Consider the following 20,198-nt stretch of genomic DNA (forward strand, 5'->3'; position numbering starts at 1 on the left):
ACCCGGCTAAGTCCGACCGGAAAAGGCGTCCGCGGAACTATCCGCCCCCAGCTGAGCGTTTCAACCTTAATTCAATGCCGAATAGGTGGTTTGCCGGCCCGTTTTCCCGCACGGGTACGGTAACTATAGGGTCTCCTGGGGACTCAGTCTTAGCCTCGTGATCACGCCTTTAACGTCAGTGTTCCCAACAGCAAATATTCTAGTATCGCTCGTCTAAACCATTGCAAGGCATAAGATATTCGTCTGAATATAGGGTGGAATAATGAGCTCATAGGGACCCCGTTGAGCAAGCTCGGAGGCTGTCCCTCCAATTCTCGTACGAGGGCATTATACGCTCGCCGACCCGAAAATTAAGAAATAGCATCTGAAGAGGAACAGGCAGCATTGCGTGGATGTATAAAGCCAGCCATTTACCCTTTCATGTTCCAAGATAATCTCATAGCATCAATCACCTTGGTGGCCAGCTAGCCTCTTTTTCTTACTACAACACTTACACTGCAACTACGACCTGTCCACTTCTTTGCAAAAATGAAGATATCTGCATCTTTTGCCATTTTCGCTGCGGCGGCAACCGCTCTCCCTACCGAAGAACATCCCGTGGAAGCCGCCTCGGAATCCGACGCCGCAGTCTATGCTCGGGACGTGCTTACCAAGCTCGAAACGCTCAGCTGGGATAAATCGCAGCCACCCTCGTATGAAGTCGGCAAGGAGTGGCAGTATACTTGCGCTGCGAACATTCTGTACTCGGAGCAGGTTCAATTCTGGGAAAAGATGTGGATTCTTGATGGCTACCCCGAGTACCCCATCACCAAGGAAGCCTTTTACATCCCCAATGTGGAAGCTGCGGCTATCAATACGGGACGCAACAAGGATATGGCCCTGGAGAGCGCCACGTCCACGACTTCTACCAAGACGGAAACCAAGGGTTGGACTATTGGCGCAAAGGCTGCTGGTAACTTTGGCAAGAAAGACGTGGCTGCTGGTACCGTCGAGCTCTCGGCTTCGTATTCGGACACGAAGACGACGACCAATACAGAGACAAAGACAGTCACGTACAAGGGAGTCTGTGAGCCAGGCTATGAGTGCCGAATCGAAACTTGGTCGTTCCATCTCAAGCTCGACGCAACAGTCGTCCGAGCGATGTATTACCAACTTTGGAGCTTGGGACTCGGGCTGGGCGACGAAAAGTATCTGTGTCTTATGGATCCAGTGCTCAGGACATGCGATCAGTTCACATCTAGATTTGACCCGAACTGTCCCCAGAGCGGAGCTAGTATCACCATGTTCAACAGGTTCAAGGAGGTCCAGCTTACGGTCCCGATCAAGGAAGGCAACGGCCTGCAGCTGATGAGTCGTGTCGTCTTGGTCTCGGAGCGGCTCTCCGCGAAGAAGGCCAGAGAGGAGTCGGAGCAGTCCAGCATCGGAACAAAGGAGACTATTGAGAAGGCCATCCAGCAGGGAACCAAGTTCCAGTTTCTTGATGGACCGAAGGAGTAAGGAGTTGTCTCTTGAAACCTGGAGCGTTGAGCTCGGTCAACTATTAGGGTAGCATTTCCACTCTTTTGACAGCAGGCTTACAATCAACTTGTCGCCGTAGATAGTACAGATCAATTCATCTTGTCTTGTAATGACCAGCGTCTGTTGTGTGATTTTTTTTTCGATCCGGGAAAAGGGTTGTAGTTGGAGATGCAGGATCGCCAAGGACGCCACCAAGGCTACAGCCCACCCAGAGCTAACTAACTAGGCGCTCAGCACAGACCGACCTGGGAGAGCGCGCTAACCAAGAGGGGTATCGCCTGTCACTGCCGGCTTGAGGCTTGGCAAGCTGAGCCTGAAGGCGTTCTATAACTATAGTGCGCGGCTTAACCCTCTAAAGGGCACCTATGTACATATATACATACATACATACATACATACATACATACATACATACATACATACAACCCTTCTAGGAGCACTTCTTCCACTAGGGCGCGAGCTAGCGAGGGCAGTCGCCTAAGCCTTGTGCATTCATACAGTGGTGTACGTACAGTGGGTAGCAACATGTATTCGACCCCTTCGTGGTAGCTTTTTCCAAAACCTACTGACCTAAATAGGGCAATTACATGCCGCTTTTTATTTATTAGGGGTAGGGCTACATAGGATCATCCCCTGTAAGTCCACTGTAACTGCATTATGGTTGGGGTTAGTGCTTGCCTGATTAAAGCAGCAGCATCTTATCCGTCTTCTTTAGGCTATGTAGGTACCATGAAGGGGTCAAATCCATGATGCCACCCACTGTAGTCGGCCATCTTGGCAGCGAAGCCCCTGGGAGGTCCCATCATCGCCTAGGCGCGCATGACTAGAACTCTCACTTCTTCTCCCTTTGATCCTGACCTTAGGCTAATTGAAGGGCTGGCTGTAATAATGCGGATGCGTAGCGCTTGGCTGGACGAGGTGGTTGCTGTGAATTCGCGAGAGCAGGCCTAGCAAGAAAACTGATTAACGACGGCGTAGTAGAGTTCATTTTTGAGGGTTTTACTAAGTCTAACCTAGGTATTGAAAAGAGCAGAAAAATCTCTATAAACAATAATTCTACAACATCATACTAGAAGGATAAAATAACATGTCCTATCTTGATGAAATAATAGCGTTTAGTCACCTAGCGTCAATATTATAGCGTAGAATACTTCTCAACCTCGTCCGAAATATCCTGCAACGGACTGTCTGTCCTGTTTCCCGCGTTGCTGCCCTGAACCTTGGCATCGCTCGAGAACAAGTTGACCGAGTACAGCCTGGCCCCCATCTCAACCGTAGCCACCGAGAGCGCACCCTGTTCGCGATAGGGGTTCGGAATAGTCCCCAGCTTCTCGGCAACTCTCCAGCTCGCGTCCCGCGAACGGAGAACGACGGTGCCTAGATTGTACCGGGAGACGAGAAGGATCCTGCCGTCGTATCGCGGCGGCATGTAGACGGCGTCGAGGTCCTGGCCGATGGTCTCGTTGCCGGAGCCGAGGGGAATCCGCACAGGGACGCCCTCTTCGCGTCGGGTGTCGAAGCGGTACAGCTGTCCATCAGCCTGGTTTGCGACAATGAGGTTGTGGCCTCGCAGCGCGAGACCAGAGAAACCGTCGCTGGAACCGAGGGGCGGTCCTACAAACCACGGGATGACCTTGGAGCCATCGGCGCTCACTCGAAGGATGCTACTTCTTCCATAGGTCCCCAGCACAAAAGAGTCACCTTTTTTGGTGTGCTGGACGTCTTGGAACCCCCCGTACGCACCATTGGAGACGGCCGTCAAGTTGGCTGTGAAGATTGTCTGGTTCGTCTTCAAATCGTACTTGACAAGAAAGTTATTGCCCGACAAGTCTTTCCCAAGCGTGTCGAATGCGGCACCCGCGTTGATCACAACAAACAGGTGACCAAGCGGATCGACTCGTACTCCTGTAGAATGCAAAGTAGGATCGCCGCTGAGTCCCGGGAAAGATATAGTATTCGTCACCTCATTTTTCGCGGCATCGTAGACGGCAACGGAGGCGTTAAACAAGACACTGCTCATGTTAGCAAGTATTCTGTTATATGGACAGTTGCCTAGCCCGCACCTGAAGTACGCGACACATCGTTCTGTGTCAAAGCATGCATTTTCTGGATATAATTGATATGCCGAGATGTCCAAGTCTCCAGGCGGAGGGGATGGGCACCCAATCCACGCGGGACAGGCTCGAGAAACCGAAAGGCCGAAAAGTGCCGTCAAGACAAAGAAGCGCATGCTTGAATTTGGACTATTGCAGCAAAATCGTCTGAAGATTCCGACAGGTATGAGAAACTGGTCTCTGCAAGGTAAGTTATCGTCCTTGGGAATAAGAAACTGGTCCACGTAGGGTAGGATATCGTCCTTATATACTCTGCTCAAGGCCGTTGTGCCCCCCACGGCCTGTAGCGCTGATTGATCATCTCTTCCGCTGCACTGTCGATGATGGTCGATGATGGCCACATTAAAATGTGGTAGACCATAAGCAGCCTTGAGTAGGGTTCTACTCTGTCCGTGGGGAGTATTCGGCATGACGGAGACCACAGATCGCCGAGGCCGAGACATTGCACCATGTCTCGGGCCGGCCGAGCCGCCCAGCGAACCGTCCAGTTTTCTTATTGCAGCATCGGAATTGTCTTATCTAATTGGATAGAGTCGAGTATCGCACATCAGAAGAAAGGAGCCAACATGTACCAGTATGTGGGCAGGCTGCGATCCGGCCGGCCCCACTTGCCCGACCGTTGGTGCCGGACTCGGCGGTGGAAGGTGTGCCGACGCCGAGGAAATTCAAAAAAAAGAGTCCATCATTTGGTGTTATCTGGCTGCATCCCGAAGTCCGCCTAGGACAGGGGGCGGGATCAATTCTTAGTACTCTATCGGAATTGAGCACTCGTATAAGAAGCACACATTTTCCTTGTGCTCTGTCTGACCTGAGTAACTCTGGTAGATTCGGAGCCTGAACTAAACCGGTAAGTTCCTAGTTGCTACATGGGCTGGGATTGCCACACAATAACCATTTGAACAAAACTGGCTGACAGACACCCAGAAGCGCAAAATGATTTCCGTGACAACAGTTACCAAAGATATTGACGCCCCAATTGGGGAAGTTTGGGCCATCGTTTCCGCGTGGGGCTCAGAGAAGCTCTGGTTTCCAAACATGATGAGATCAAGCCTGGAGGGCTTTGGAGTTGGATCTGTACGGACATTAACTTTTAAACCTGGAGACTTTACCGTCTCCGAGAGGCTAGAAGCAGCCGACCCCTTGGCACATACTCTTTCCTATGCCTTGATCCGGAACCCTGATCATCATAGGGCCAAGTATCCTCGTGGGAGCATCGTGTTGGATGACCTTGACGGAGCCAAGACAAGATTTACGTGGTCCTGCAAGGCGAGTTGGGTGGATGAGGACTTCCGAGCCGAGTTCGTCAACATGATCAACGGCATGTATAACGAGGCGATTGATTGTCTTGGCCAACTGCTAGCTGCTTCGGAAGACCGCTAGATCGAGTACAGCCGAAGCAATTCGATGCGTGTATCTTTGGACTTGTTCTCCATTCGTCGGTAGCTTTGATAGGTGGCTGACGGCATCAGTCTGTTGGACAAGACTCGCGCTTTTAGTAGTTGGAGATGTCTAACAGGGAGTTGTGGTCTAGTCTCAATCACATACACGCTTTAACAATAAAGCAATCAGAAAACCTAATCTACATTGTCTTCCTTTATATTTTTCTTTCAAACAACAACTGATGGACTCTTCATGTCATGATGAGTCTAGGGCACGGTGCAGAGACGCCACAGGGTCCCGGCCTCAGAGCTGCCAAACTTAACTTACCTAGCGCGCGCCCTTGGCCAGTGACATCTACACCTTTGTACGGATACCCCTGTGCCATTGGTATCCGAGCCAAAGTTTACGGACATGGGCGTTGGACGCCAACACACGGCAGTCTCACTTTGCCATTGAGATATGATAAACCACTCGGGCCGAGTTGGGGGGGAGGGGGGTCAGTCACCACACATGCCGCCCTCGCTATCCCGCACGACTTAAACATATGTATATATATACATGTGGTATTTGTCAGCAAAACGGTCACCCCACAGCACCAAGGTGAACTTATACCTGCTTAAGTGTGTCCAGGCCCCCAATTTCTTCGGGCGGCCAAGATGCGGAGCCTATTCATCGCCGAGGCCGATCGCTGTTCACTATTCACAAGACCAAGATTCTGATCCGTCTCACACGCCGATTGTAGCCGGCTTGATTTGGCTGAATTCATAGCCAAAGTCTTCGGCATGGTTTCGCCTCCCAACCGATTGAAGCGTCGGACCGCCGAGTCACGACCTTCACCCCCAGCGCCAGCATCGCTCCCTTCGTCCCGGCGATACGATCGGTCCTGCATCGTGTGCCACAGGAGAAAGGTACGATGTGACCGACAGTCGCCCTGCTCCACCTGTACGCGAAACGGCTCCTTGTGCACATACCCGCCCTCCAATCTGGCAGTGAGCCGCGTTCGCAAGACGACAATGTCGGATGTCGCGTCTCGCCTCTCTAGCTTGGAGAAATCCATCACGGCTGCAACCACCGGCGCCGTCCAGGCTGACAAGACGCCGTCTCCGGGCCTTGTAGGTTCCTCGCCACAGGCCAAGGGTCGACTCTCGCCGACAATTCTGCTCCACTGCCGGAACTCGAGCCAGTACTTTGATGAATTACTGACGACTCGTGTCATCGAGGAGGTAAATGAGAGCCAGAGAGTCGTGCATCTTGATATATAGCTAACCATTCGGAAGGATTGTGATAAGCCTTCACTCTTGCTGAGAAGTGCAGACGAAAAGCGAGTGGAAGCGAGGGATACGCTCTCTAGCCTGATGAGCACCTCGTTCAGGACCATCGCAGCAGATGACACGGATAAAGGTTGGCAGCCGCTGACTCGAGGCGCTCTGGAGCTTTGGCGAATCTTCACACAAAACGTAGACCCCTCTATAAAGATATTGCATATCCCAACAGCTGAAGTTTTGTTTTTTGAAGCCATCAGAGAACCTGATACTGTCTCCAAAGACGCGTCAGTGACTCTACTCGCGGTGTATTTTGCTGCTGTTGCGACAATGGAGGATCATGACACCCGGCATGTTCTCGGCCTGGATCGGTTCGAGGCTTTGAGTCTCTTTGAAAGTCAGTTTCAGCAGAGCTTACATGCGGCTGACATTTTGGAGCACCCCACGTTCCTTCTTTTGCAGGGACTGGCAATATATCTGGTGTGTATTCTTGTATCACTCAGTAACAAGGGCGTTACGAGACTGACTGGTTACTCCGCAGACAGCATGCAGAACACATAACCACGGCAGAGGCTCATGGATCTTGAACGGCCTTGCACTCAGAGTTGCCCAATCGATAGGCTTGCACAGAGACGGATCCAGTCTGGGATTGACCCCGTTCGAGGCAGAAGTCCGGCGGCGCCTTTGGTGGCATATGCTTGCCCGAGACAATCGTGCTGCGGAGGATCACGGACTTGGCTCGTCATCCGTACTGCCATCCTCTGACACAAAGTTGCCTCTGAATATCCACGATGAAGACTTATATCCTGGCATGGAAGAGCTTCCACCGCCATCCTCAGGGTGGACAAAGATGAGCCTACACATCATTAATATGAAAATAACACAAACATTGCAGCGAGTGGCTGGGTTGTCAACATCAGCAACTGATTCGCACAGCAAGGAACCGGTTAGACAAGAAATGATGGGCCGTCTCAGAGATCAGGTCAATACCTATGCGAGTGCTTCCTCTCCGTCGATTCCTTTGCACGATCTGACCATGCAGCTGGCGCTTCTAATGGTTCACAAAGCAGATTTCATAACGCGTCAGCAGCTGATCAACATGGAGCATCCCCGCCAAGGAGACATGATGACGACGGAAGAAAACATCGTTACAGCATGCCAGTGTCTGGAGATATATTCCCAGCTTTGGGAGGATACGCTTCTCTGCCAATACAGATGGTGGCTTCGCAGCTATCCCCAATACCATATGCTTCTATACGTCCTATGGCACCTCTATGTCAAGCCGGAGGGGCCAAGCACTGACAGAGCTTGGGAATGCGTCCACAAACAATTCAAAATCATTCTAGAGGAGGATTTAGGTCAAAACACAAAACTGGTCGTGCTGCAACGTCTCAAATGGAGGGCTGAAGGAAAGCGCAATTCTAGCTTGAACAGCTACAGCATACCGACCGGTCAATGTGCGTGGACGGAAAGCGATCGCAGTGGAACCGTTACTGATACAGGCAAACTAGGGGATCAGGCCGGGATGCAAAGTGTGTACCAGGATGGTCTCTTCCTACCTATGTCTACTTGGACTAGTTTTCTGGAAGATACAAACATTCATGTGCCCGATTTCCTGGGGACTCTATAAGTTGGCGCTCGTTCAATAAGAGCCGGGCATTGCAGACACTAGCTAGATGGAAATGTAGCAAGATGAAAAGAAAAGAGTCACACGCGTATGCATTCTTAGAGTGGTGGTAGGTAAAAAAGAATAACAAAAATAGGCAACTGTTTATTCGATGGGCCGGCGGATACTTGGCAGATGATATGGTCATACTCAAGTTTATCATATTAGAACTGTGGTAGCGTAATAATTGGTCGAGCCCGCCTTCGTAAATGAGAGATGGCCCCTTTTTCAATCTAGGAAATGTCGCTCATCTCGACTGCGCGTCTCATTCGCCAGCCTTGCTTTTTTGAACCACAAGGACGGACCAACCACTGCCGCCTCAAGGCTTGGCAAGCTGAGGCTGAAGGGGCAACGTCAACGTATGCCCTCTAACTAGTCGACTCAGTCTAGTTAGTGCAACCAGACATTACAGGGGCGGTGAAGTGCCATGTCATGGTGTTGAACGGATTGCTGTTCCGGAAACCTGTGCGTTGTTAGTGTAACGGGCAAGAGGGATTGGCGTGTGTCTGGTGGCTGCGTGAATCAGCGATGCACATGATGTCGGACAGCGCATACTGAGCGCTTTGGGCGGTGCAAAGTAAGTTGAGGAGTATATTTTTCCCAAAAAAAAAAAAAAAGCGAGAAAAAAAAAGGGAGGGAAATTGCATTCGGGAGGGATGCTCATCTACATAACTATAGGTCTTGTCTACGCTGCTGAGAGAATTCCGGCGGGATTCAGAGTCTTGGAGACGAGAGCGGGAAAGGCATTCGGCCGCCTACACGGGATTGGAGAGTCGCGGCTCGCGGCCGCCATCCCGGGGCGTAAAGTCAGGTTGCGATAACAACCTTGTACGAAATGTTAGCATGAATCCCTCTTGTCGCCTCTACAGATCATTTCCCTTTCCGCCCAAGCCCGGCGAGATTCCCGAATCCAGGGTCTCAACATCCAGCATCCCAGGTGCCCCCCCTCCCACACCGAGATGCGAAATGCATGTTTGTCGCGCCGCCGTCAGCAGTTGACCAAAACGTTTGATCAATCACGGTGCAACTCGTCGAACACACTGTCACGATTACACCTATTTTCCTATTCCGGAAACCACTGCGACTCCTCCTCCTCCTCCTCCCATGCCAAGCAGACTCAGTGATTCACACACCCCAAGAAGCCAAGCTTTTCGACCCGCCCTCCGCGTCCTCGGGATCCGGCCGGCCTCGCTGGCTGACGGCGGCAGTCAGTGTTCCCTCGGGATCCGGTTAGGCTGCTTCCCACGGGGCCGGGATACAGGCACGTTTTTTTTTGCCAAGAAGGAATGGGTCAACGCTACCTTGCGCAACGGCGAACAGGAACAGACAGCCCTAGCTGGACAGGATGGCAAGGCAAGGGCTGTGGTTGTGGTTGAGGTTGAGCGCGAGCGATCCCTGAGCGGAGTCTGTGGACTAAATCATGACTGCGCCCGGTGATGTCGTGGTTCCTTACGACGTCTAATATAAAACGGTGAGGGCCTTGTCAACAACGATACAAGTGTAACACTGCGCCGTCACACAGTTTGAAGCATCTGAGCTTGCTTATACAGACAGAGTCGTCTTCCCTCTAAATCGGCCAACCTCTCCTTTACCAATTCACCTTGTTTTTTTTTTTTTTTTTTTTTTTACCGAAATCGTCGACATAGCCCTGAGCAGCCATGGAGGCTCCAGGTAAACCCGAGGCCATCGCCACCAAGCTCGACGAAAAGGCCCGGCCATCACAAGACAGCGAGTCTCAACCCGAGCCATCCTCTGGCAACGCATACTTTGTAAGATGCTCCAGCTTTGCTTTGCTTCCTTCACCTCTGCCAGCAGGCCGGCCAGCTAACCAAGGGCGGCCATCCACAGCGCATCTTTACACATGCCACCTCGTTCGAGTACACCCTCCAGGGCATCGCCATCTTCGCCGCCATCTGCTCCGGCGCCGGCATCGCCCTGCAGAACCTCATCTTTGGCAACTTTGTCACGACCATGACCAGCTTCGCCAACGGAAAGGCGACGCCGGGCGATTTCCAAAGCGAAGCCAGCAAGCTAGCGTGCGTGCGTCCCGTTTCACAGACATGGCGAACTTGGCCACGATCACTAACACACTCTGCAATAAAGCCTCTACTTTGTCTACCTCGGCATCGCCCGCTTCGTCCTCTCCTACATCTACAACTCCCTCCTCACCTACACCTCCTACCGCGTCGTCCGCAACCTGCGCTCCGCCTACCTCGGCGCCGCCCTCCGTCAAGAAGTCGCCTTCTTCGACCTCGGCGCCGGCTCCGCCTCCATCGCCGCCGCCGCCACCACTAACGGCCGGCTCGTCCAGGGCGGCATCTCCGAGAAGCTCGGCCTCACCTTCCAGGGCCTCTCGGCTTTCGTCACCGCCTTCGTCATCGCCTTCGCCACGCACTGGAAGCTGACCCTGATCACGCTGTGCGTCGCGCCGGCCATCCTGGTCGTCATGGGCGTCGTCTCGGCGCTCGAGGCGGCGATCGAGACGAGGATCCTAGACATTCACGCGCAGGCCAACGCGTTCGCGGAGGGCGTGCTGGCGAGCGCGCGCACGGTGCACGCGTTTGAGATGCGGGAGAGGTTGGTGGGCAAGTTTGACGGGTTGCTCAAGGAGGCGCATGGGTTGGGGGACAAGAACTCGGTGCTGTTTGGGGCGCTCTTCTCGACGGAGTACACCATCGTCTACCTGGGCTTCGGGCTCGCGTTTTGGCAGGGCGTCAACATGCTGGCCAGGGGCGAGATTCAGAACCCGGGTCAGATCTTCACGTCGGTCCTCCCCCTTTCCTCGCTTTGCACTTGCACGAACCCCCCGGTTGTGCTGATTGATCATGTGTTGTAGTGTCCTGCTCTCCGTCGTCATCGCCGCCATCAGCCTGACCAACCTGGCGCCCTACCTGATCGAGTTTACTCGCGCCGCCACGGGCGCATCGCAGATGTTTGCCCTCATCGACAGAAAGTCCAGCATCGATTCCTTTTCGGAAGCGGGCGAGAAGCCGACCGAGACACAGGGCGATATCCAGATTGACAACGTTACGTTCGCCTACCCAACCCGACCAGACACTGTCGTGCTCAACGACTTTTCCCTCCACATCCCTGCCGGCAAGGTCACCGCACTTGTGGTAAGTTGCATCCATCAAGCGAGACTGACGTTACCTGGCTGCGCTCACACATGTGGTAGGGTCAAAGCGGCTCGGGAAAGAGCACCATTGTTGGTCTGATTGAGAGATGGTACGATCCCCTCTCCGGTTCCATCAAGCTCGACGGGCGGCCCATTACAGACCTCAACCTGAACTGGCTTCGCAAGAATGTCCGACTTGTCCAGCAGGTAAGCAAGCATCATGCCCTCTCCCCTCGGCCGCACAATCCTCGGCCGCGCAATCGCACTAACTGACACCCCCCCCCTCAGGAACCCATCCTATTCCAGGGCTCCGTGTACGACAACATCGCCAACGGCCTCGTCGGCACCCCCTGGGAGCACGCCCCGCGCGCCGAGAAGCTCGCCCTCGTCCAAGAAGCTGCCACCACCGCCTTCGCGCACGACTTCATCCTCGCGCTCCCCTCCGGCTACGACACGGACATTGGCCAGCGCGGCGGCCTGCTCTCCGGCGGCCAGCGGCAGCGCGTCGCCATCGCGCGCAGCGTCGTCTCGCGGCCGGCCGTGCTGCTCCTCGACGAGGCCACCAGCGCGCTCGACCCGCACGCCGAGGGCGTCGTCCAGCAGGCGCTGGACCGCGCCTCCAAGGGCCGCACCACCATTACCATCGCGCACAAGCTGGCGACGATCCGCAGGGCGGACAACATCGTGGTCATGGCCGGGGGGAGGATCGTGGAGCAGGGGACGCACGAGGCGCTGCTGGCGAGGGAGGGGGGTGCATACGCGAACTTGGTGTCGATTCAGGACTTGGCGGTGACGGCGGCGGCGGAGGAGGGCTCGGATGGCGAGGAGTCGGACAGGACGGCAAATGGTGAGGAGGGGGGGAGGGGAGGGGGGTCGGACCCGGCCGATGCGGAACTGCAGCGGACGCTGACGCGCCAGGCGACGGAGGTGCAGCAGCGGATGGAGACGCAAAAGGATCGTGACAGCTATGACAAGCACAAGCCGCTCGGCATGGTCGCGGCCATCATCCGGCTGGTCAGGGAGAGCCCGGACCTGACCTGGGCGTACCTCCTCACCGTCGTCGGCTGCATGGGCGCCAGCGCCGGCTTCCCCGGCCAGGCCATCCTCGTCGCCAACACGGTCCAGGTCTTCACCCTGACCGGGCAGGCCATGGTCGACCGCGGCAACTTTTTCGCCTCCATGTTCGTTGTGCTGGCCGCCGGTTGTCTGGTCTTTTACTTCATCCTCGGCTGGACGACCAACACCATTGCCCAGGTACGTTCAGTTTCTCCCAGCATCCCATCCCATCCCCCGTGCTGACAGCCCGCCTTCCCAGTCCCTCTCCCACAGGTTCCGCCGGCAGAGCCTCGACGACATGCTCCGGCAGGACCTGCAATTCTTCGACCGCCCCGAAAACAGCACCGGCGCGCTGACCAGCCGCGTCGACGGCAACCCGCAGTCCATCCTCGAGCTGATGGGCATCAACGTCGGGCTCATCTTCGTCGCCGTCCTCAACGTCCTCGGCTGCAGCGCCCTCGCCGTCGCCTACAGCTGGCGCCTCGGCCTCGTCGTCGTCTGCGCCGGCATGCCCCCGCTGCTCGCCTCGGGCTGGCTCAAGATCCGCTCCGACGCGCGCCTCGACGACCAGCTCTCCCGGCGGCACTCGCGCAGCGCCGCCATCGCCTCGGAAGCCGTGACCGCGATCCGCACCGTCTCGTCGCTGGCAATCGAGGCCGCCGTGCTCGACCGCTACACGGGGGAGCTGGACCGCGCCGTGGCCGGGTCGGTCCGGCCGCTGCTCTCCGTCATGGTGTGGTTCGCGCTGACGCAGTCCATCGAGTACTGGTTCCTGGCCCTCGGCTTCTGGTACGGCTGCCGGCTGCTGGCGCTGGGGCAGCTGTCGCTGTTTGACTTTTTTGTCGCCTTCATGAGCGTCTTCTACTCGGGGCAGGCGACGGCGCTCTTCTTCCAGTTCTCGACGAGCCTCACCAAGGGCAAGAACGCGGCCAACTACCTCTTCTGGCTGCACGACCTGCAGCCGACGGTGCGCGAGACGGAGGAGAACGGGGACGCCGGGCCGGGGGAGTGCGGGCCGCTGACCATGGACGCGGTGCGCTTCTCGTACCCGCTGCGTCCGGAGACGTCGGTCCTCCGCGGCGTCAACCTCGAGGTGAGTGAAGGCCAATCCTAACAAGCAACCAAACCCCTTGCAGCAACTGACGGACACTCTACAGATCAAAAAGGGCCAGTTTGCCGCATTCGTCGGCGCCTCCGGCTGCGGCAAGTCCACCATGATCGCCATGCTGCAGCGCTTCTACGACCCCTCCAGCGGCCGCATCCTCGTCTCCTCCCGGCCCCTCCCCTCCCTCAACCCTCACCTCTACCGGCGCGCCGTCTCCCTCGTCCAGCAAGAACCCACGCTCTTCCCCGGCAGCATCCGCGAGAACATCGCCCTCGGCGCTACTCGGTCCATCACCGACGCGGACGTCGAGGCCGCCCTGCGCGCCGCCAACGCCTGGGACTTCGTCTCCTCCCTGCCCGACGGGGTGCACACGCCGGCGGGCTCCGGCGGCGGCACGCAGCTGTCCGGCGGGCAGCGGCAGCGGGTGGCGATTGCCCGGGCGCTGGTGCGCGATCCGCGGGTGCTGCTGCTGGACGAGGCGACGAGCGCGCTGGACACGGCGAGCGAGCGCGCGGTGCAGGAGGCGCTGGCGGAGGCGGCGCGGCGAGGGGGAGACCGGATCACGGTGGCTGTGGCGCACAGGCTGTCGACGATCAAGGACGCGGATGTCATCTGCGTCTTCTACGCGGGGCGTATTGTAGAAAAGGGCACGCACGCGGAGCTGGTGGCGCTGGGCGGCATGTATCGCAAGATGTGCGAGGCGCAGAACTTGGACTAGATTGCTGGCATGGATGGCGCTGGGCGTTGTGGGCATGGATAGCTGTGTTTCTGGATATATTATGTTTAATTCGCTCGGCTTAATATGATTTCGATTGCTTCACCTAGAAAGAGGCTGTGCCATGGGAACATCTGCCGGGTCTAAACTACAGTCCCATCCCATTGCTTGAATACCAGACGTGAACCGACCCGCGAAATCTCCAGGGCGGCATCTGCAGAGGGGCTAGGCCAGCTCTGGCTGTCCTTGGTAGAGGTAGTATGTACATGGCTGCCCAGGAGGACACATTCTGCACCGCTTGCAGTAACTGTAGTGACAGTTTGTCCAGCAAACCCAGTCTCAGTGCCATGAGGACTGTCGCTTTTCAAATCATGCGGGTCTAGCTGCTGTTGTATTTATTAAGAATTCATAACATAATAAAATATAGCATTTTAAGAATATTTAGATACAACTAGTCATAATAATAACTAGAGTTATAGATATGCTATATCTTCGTTACTACCCAAGAGCACCTCTCGCCACCTCCGGAAGCCGCGCGCTCACTCTCCAACGCTTCATGTACTGTCCAATTTCAACGCCTACATCTTGTATACAGCATGTAAAAAACTACATCTTGCACGGTCTCCGCACAGATCCTACCAAGACTATTTACTAACGCGGTAGCGAGCCAGAAGCTTGTGCATGCGCTTAATCTGCTCGGGTGTGAATCTACTGTAGCAAGCGCTGTTTTCTCCACGTTAGTACTTTCTGCAGCTCGGTGTGAGGGGGATCAAGTACGGCCTCTTAGAAAACTCACTCGCTCGAATAGTCCATGTAGTTATCGATGGGGTCGAGGCCGGGCAGGTCGGGGCAGGTGTCGCGATTGGCCGGGCACTCGCCGTAGTTTGCAGTCTTCTCGTACGGGGTATCGTCAATATAGTCACCAGGGCGGCTATCGTCGCAGCCGTCAGTGAAGGTGTGCAGTAGGCCGAGCCAGTGACCGGCCTCGTGCACGGCCGTCAGCGCCATGTTAAAGACGTTGTCGTTGCCTGGCAGCGTGAAGGAGCCGACTAAGCAGCCGTCCTGTAGGAGCGTATCAGGGACCTCGGGGTCAATCTCGTCGGGGAAGGTACAATACCCGCCGGTGCCGAAGCCGGGAAGCAGGTAGAGGTTGAACGTGCTCGCGTTGCCCTGGTGTAGCTTGCGCTTCATCTTCGCTATAATTTCCATATTCTTACTAGAGGAGCTAGCCCAGGTCTCGTTTTCGGTGTAGGTAGTGTTAACCAGCCGGAAGGCCAGGTTGCTGGGTTCAAAGGCCTTGTTGAGGGCCTTGAGCTGGTCCTGGATGTTCTTATCCTATGAGGTGATGTGTAAGCGCAGTTCGCTCTAAGTTGGAGGAGGAGGAGAACAACGGCAAGAAGAGAAAGTAAGCGCTACATACAGTCAGGTAACCGCCCTTAGCAGTCTCGCTACTATAGACGACGTGGAACCAGGCGTCGAGAGTAATCAGCGACGCGCCATTTTCACGCTTCGTTACAGTCATGCCCGTGGCATGGCGGGCGTATAAACCACTCTCAGACTTGGCGAGCGCTTCCTGGATGATCGCCTCGCCCTGGGCAATCAAGTCCAGGGTTGCTTGATCGCCGCTGACGATGTTATTGTGCATCGCCAGCAGCTCCGGGCTAGGATCGCTCTGGCAGAAGCCCGTGGCGCTGCGTGTAAGATCGGCAGGCCACGCAGCGGCCAAGGGGAGAGCGGCCAGCACGGCGGCGACGACGCCGGTTGAGAAGCGCATGGCGGATGAATGGCAAGTAAGCAGAGTGAAGCGGATCTAGAGTGAGAGTCAAGGCCAGGCCAAATTGGTTCTTGGAGGCAATGATGAGCTGGATGTCCTGCCAAAAGACCTGCGATTGGCAAGGCCAATATATATATACGTTGTACGGTGAGCCATTGTCCAAGTCTGACGAGCCCATCAAAACCAACTGCTGCCCACACCGGCTTTACTAGGTAACAAAATGTAAGCTCCTTGATTGCCTTGTCGGCGTAGTAATAAGACTTATCCGATGATGTCTCCTAAAGCTAGAGCTGATTAAGGTTATCTATAACTAATACTAACTGCGTCCCATCTGGCTAACCTGCCGTATCGAGCATGGCGTGCACATCGCATCACGGTGGTGGGACTGGTGATTCGAATGATATTTTTCTGCACGGAGAGAGAGTGAGTGTGAGAGAGAGAGCCACATTGGGAACGGGAGCGCCCTGATGCTTGGCAATGCTAGAATGAGTGACTGAGCTGCCTAACAGGGACAAAGGGACAATTTAGACTCCTAACAAGTAGGGGAAGGAGACAAGGCAAAAGCAGCGAGCTTTGATACCTGCTTCATCCGGGGGTGTTTCTGGGCAAAATGAGATGCTGGAGAAGAGGAACTTCGGGACGGAGTAAAAGTGCGCAAAGCAAAGCATTGATTGCTTGAACTAGTCTCAGCGATTGAGGCCACGGAACACTTCTCTTGGTCCATGAGACAAGGCCGAAAGGGGAGATGGGAACTAAATAACACAGGGAAAATGCAATGGTAGTTGAACCGTTGGATTAGCCGTGACGAACCCTGAATAGGCATCATTCTAGAATAGAAACTGGCTAGGTTTTCCGAGCAAACACATGGCGAGAATCACGGTTTCGGTGCCAACAAATGGCGCCGGAGTTATACCCCAGAGTGAAATCGGAGTAGCCGTGTCTAGAGCGACGCGACGGTGGAGGACTAGACAGCCTATAGGAATAGCTCATTCTATCGAGTGATCCCCTCGATTGGTCATTCACATGATGCATTAAGTCCTCCTAAGATCAGTCCTGCACATTCCGACTCTAGTAAGGACATGAAAAGGAAGGTGAAGAATAGCTGGGGCTGAGTCTCTCCGCCGACGACACTAATAAAAGTAAGGTTATCGCCAGCATAGCCCGCTTCGTGTAAGCCACGAATCGAACTAACTAACTAGTTAACTAGTATTCTTCGGGTCACGTCATTGGTTCGAGGCGCACAATCTCGTTTGTCCTCAACTATCGGCACTGCTTCATTCTCGGGAGCCCACGTCGAGGCGCGTGCAGCCAGCCACATGATCTGCAGGCTGATACACAATAACTGCTACGTGCTTATACATAGCACAAGGATATCTGGGGTTAAATCCTTTGCCGTGCCACTAGCTAATAAGCCAGCTCACCACGCACGCCGTCTCCAAGCCACAGCACAGTCGACCAACGGCGCTGCATAGAACGGCCCGGCACAACCGAGCCAAGTCCCCGAGCTAAGCAGACAAGTCTGGAAGGAGAGGAGAGGAGAAGCCACGAAATATATTCATTTGATAACCTTCCAAAAGCAGTTGATCTGGGCGCGCCTCTTAACAATGTGGTGTCCAAGAGTCTGGCTCACCAAGAGAGCAGCGGTGCTTGAGCCGGAGACAACGAGGGGTTCCCTGACAAGATTCGGAGCACGGGGTACGGAGTAGAACCGGGCTCTACCGATCTGTCGACGAGGTAGGATATAGCATTTACCGCCGACTTGCCTGATAGTACGGTAGTGTAGGCGGAAGGGGTCAACCATGGGGGAACCATCCAGGTGATCCTTCACCAAATCTCCAAAACGATTGACCATTCCTTGTTGCATCCGACCATGACGGAGGAGGAAGTCCGCGCCAGCCTTCGTATTGCCCGCAAGTACTCCGTCGCCACCGCCCGCGTCAAGCTCCTACCACATACCATGGGCCATGGAGGAGCTGCGCGAGGACCGCATTGTCCAGCTGTGCCCGATCTGCTCCGACGTCGGGGTCGCGTTTGTCAAGACGTCTACCGGGTACGGGTTCGTGAAGCGGGCGGACGGCTTGTACGAGTGCAACGGGGCGACGGCGCCGCACCTGAAGCTCCTGCGGGAGCATTCGGGGCCGGGAGTGCAGATCAAGGCGGCGGACGGCGTGCGGACGCCGGATGACCTGCTTCACGTCATGTCGCTCGGCATGACGCGCATCGGTGCCACGGCCACAGTGACCATCATGGAGGAAGCTGTCAGGAGAGGCATCACGGAGCAGCCGTCTATTGTCACCTTCAAACCCATGCAAGAGAATAGTCAGTAAAACTAGCCGGCCCAGGACTTGCATATATGTAGGACAGGTTATTGTATCAGCTTGACTTGATATAAATTCGATTTCTTGACCTAAAAATAGTTGTGCTATGGAACATCTGACTCTTCTACCTACAGCAACGACGCCGAGGTGCATGCACACCTCCAGGGCGGCGTCGAAGGGGACGAAGGGCCCGGTCAGGTTCGGCGCGCTACCCGGAAGCTGTGCGTCTCTGGGGAGCAGATTTCGAATGGCGCCCGTTTTTAGCACGTCGCGGTGATGACCGGCAGCCTCGAGCAGCTGCGTCAAGTTGACCATGGCGCGGTCGAGGCGATCTGCAATTCTCCTTCCTTGCCAGTCAAAGTATCCAATAGCTGCTTGATTAGAAGACTTTGCTGCACTGATCTGCATTCCGGAAGCTTACTTGTCCACTCGTCTCTATCAGCCGTGTTATCAGGCTGCTTAGGAAGTGCCATCCACAACTCCATCACAATCACGCCCATCGACCAGATGTCGACCTTTACCGTGTACGGCGGCCGGGCAAGCTCCGGTGCCGCATACCGCCCCGTGTCGCAATATGTCGTATGTTGGCTGGCTCTGCTCGACACTCCGAAATCAGCGAGCTTGGCATGTATAGGGTACCGGGTCATGATCAGGATGTTCTCTGGCTTGACGTCGCGGTGACTGATTCCCTGGCTGTGTAGGTGGTGCAGCGCCTGGAAGGTGGGAGGCGGACAGCGCCACTACTCAGGGTGAGACTTACATGCGCGCTCAGCGTGGCAAGTATGCCAATCTCCTTGAATGCCGCCGCGGCTGCCGAGCTGTTGTCGTCGTAGCGCTTAATCGCGACAACGTCGCCAGTCACCTTATGAGACCCAAAGTATACGATGGAGGAGACCCCGTTACCAATGATGTCACCTAGCCTGTAATCGCCCTGTATTCAGCTACTAGAAGCTTGCGCAGACACAGCCATCGTGCTGGCCAGGCACATCGCCCTTAGGTTTGGGGTCTCCTGGGCGAGCTTTGAGAGGAAGGAGATGTACTGCGGAGAGCCGATAACGCAGTCATCCCACGGTCGGGTGAGTTCTATTGTCAGATTTAAAAAAAAAACACACTTTAATCGTCCCCTGTTGCGAAAAGCTTCTCTGCGTCCGCAGATGCGTACGCTGGCCCTCTACGCGGATATTCGTGTGATAGCTCCGTAATAGGTTGCGCAATATGACAGCACCCGTGGCTGTATTGAACGTGATGGCAAACTGCTGCTTGCCAATGCCGACCGAATCGGACGGAAGCAGCACATCGCATTCGCCACTCTCACTGTCAAAGACAAAGCCAACGCTGCGGTCGTTGGGAAAATGGTCCGTCGTGATGCACAGGCTGCCGTCTGGCGGAAGTGGTACGGGCTTGGGCGTACTGTGTTCACTCTGGTAAACGACAGCAGGACGATCATCAGGAAGTCCGGCATCTTCAGTTGTGCGGAAGCGGGAGTTGTGAGGATGGTCAGTGATGTAGGTCGGGGCTCGCACAGAGATGATTGTCCACGTCATGATGTCGGGAGATGTATAGTGAAAAGTTGAGATTTATTTAGGGGCTTGGGGCTTGGGGCTTGGAATTTATAAAACGGTGGGAGGCATCTATCGTGCTTACCTGTACAAGATCTCTTCAGCAATCGAGTACGAGAACCAATCGTTGGGTGTTGCAGACGTGTACGGCGTTCAAGTTGTCACACGATAGATTAAGCCTTCAATAACAGTGGCACGAACGACATTACAGAATGGCAATGATCGTGTCGACCATCTTTTTTGGCGAATCTCAGGCTTATCGACGGCAGGATGGGACGGACTCCTTCCAGTAAATAACCGACGTGGTATGTCGTTAATCCAGCTACGCGGCAGGCAAAACTGCTCGTCGCTTTAGAACAGACCACTCTTGTTGTGCTATAAATACGAAATTATGAAAGAGTGCGAGAATTTCTCTTTCTAGGGGCTGGGGCTACACGAACGAGTTTCATCTCGTATGTGCCTGAAGACCGTGAGGTGGTCACGCATGCACAACTCTTTTCCCTCCTCCTCGTACCTATAACTATTTGTCCGGCCGATGTTTCGCCTACCGAGAACTTGTACATATCGGATAAGGTCAACTTGGAAAATCTGGCCCTAACTAATGGGTGACTCGTAG

The 20,198-nt window shown here is 55.0% G+C and overlaps 7 protein-coding genes across 7 annotated transcripts; 4 read left to right on the forward strand and 3 right to left on the reverse strand.

Annotated features, from left to right (window-relative positions):
- Positions 1-528: 528 nt before the first annotated feature.
- Positions 529-1,497, forward strand: ISF_06528 (hypothetical protein; the record flags this gene model as incomplete). Its single annotated transcript, XM_018850132.1, has 1 exon — positions 529-1,497. The coding sequence occupies one exon, from the start codon at positions 529-531 to the stop codon at positions 1,495-1,497; it is 969 nt and encodes a 322-aa protein (XP_018702620.1).
- A 1,156-nt stretch (positions 1,498-2,653) lies between these two features.
- Positions 2,654-3,538, reverse strand: ISF_06529 (TRI14-like protein; the record flags this gene model as incomplete). The annotated part of the gene is made up of 1 exon (XM_018850133.1): positions 2,654-3,538. One exon carries the CDS (start codon positions 3,536-3,538, stop codon positions 2,654-2,656), a length of 885 nt encoding a protein of 294 aa, XP_018702621.1.
- Positions 3,539-4,565: 1,027 nt separating this feature from the next.
- On the forward strand, positions 4,566-5,012 carry ISF_06530 (START-like domain protein; the record flags this gene model as incomplete). The annotated part of the gene is made up of 1 exon (XM_018850134.1): positions 4,566-5,012. The coding sequence occupies one exon, from the start codon at positions 4,566-4,568 to the stop codon at positions 5,010-5,012; it is 447 nt and encodes a 148-aa protein (XP_018702622.1).
- A 4,586-nt stretch (positions 5,013-9,598) lies between these two features.
- On the forward strand, positions 9,599-13,934 carry ISF_06531 (ATP-binding cassette multidrug transport protein ATRC; the record flags this gene model as incomplete). The annotated part of the gene is made up of 8 exons (XM_018850135.1): positions 9,599-9,709; positions 9,753-9,976; positions 10,044-10,703; positions 10,777-11,056; positions 11,116-11,262; positions 11,344-12,309; positions 12,371-13,204; positions 13,269-13,934. The coding sequence occupies 8 exons, from the start codon at positions 9,599-9,601 to the stop codon at positions 13,932-13,934; spliced, it is 3,888 nt and encodes a 1,295-aa protein (XP_018702623.1).
- Positions 13,935-14,723: 789 nt separating this feature from the next.
- ISF_06532 (metalloprotease 1) lies at positions 14,724-15,705 on the reverse strand (the record flags this gene model as incomplete). Its single annotated transcript, XM_018850136.1, has 2 exons — positions 14,724-15,266; positions 15,352-15,705. 2 exons carry the CDS (start codon positions 15,703-15,705, stop codon positions 14,724-14,726), a joined length of 897 nt encoding a protein of 298 aa, XP_018702624.1.
- A 1,964-nt stretch (positions 15,706-17,669) lies between these two features.
- Positions 17,670-18,032, forward strand: ISF_06533 (Deoxyribose-phosphate aldolase; the record flags this gene model as incomplete). Its single annotated transcript, XM_018850137.1, has 1 exon — positions 17,670-18,032. One exon carries the CDS (start codon positions 17,670-17,672, stop codon positions 18,030-18,032), a length of 363 nt encoding a protein of 120 aa, XP_018702625.1.
- A 46-nt stretch (positions 18,033-18,078) lies between these two features.
- ISF_06534 (Serine/threonine-protein kinase) lies at positions 18,079-19,567 on the reverse strand (the record flags this gene model as incomplete). The annotated part of the gene is made up of 6 exons (XM_018850138.1): positions 18,079-18,087; positions 18,156-18,394; positions 18,445-18,736; positions 18,784-18,943; positions 19,010-19,106; positions 19,186-19,567. The coding sequence occupies 6 exons, from the start codon at positions 19,565-19,567 to the stop codon at positions 18,079-18,081; spliced, it is 1,179 nt and encodes a 392-aa protein (XP_018702626.1).
- Between the last annotated feature and the right edge of the window lie 631 nt (positions 19,568-20,198).

This window comes from Cordyceps fumosorosea, assembly GCF_001636725.1.
Source record: "Cordyceps fumosorosea ARSEF 2679 chromosome Unknown scaffold_17, whole genome shotgun sequence".
Taxonomy (NCBI): domain Eukaryota; kingdom Fungi; phylum Ascomycota; class Sordariomycetes; order Hypocreales; family Cordycipitaceae; genus Cordyceps; species Cordyceps fumosorosea.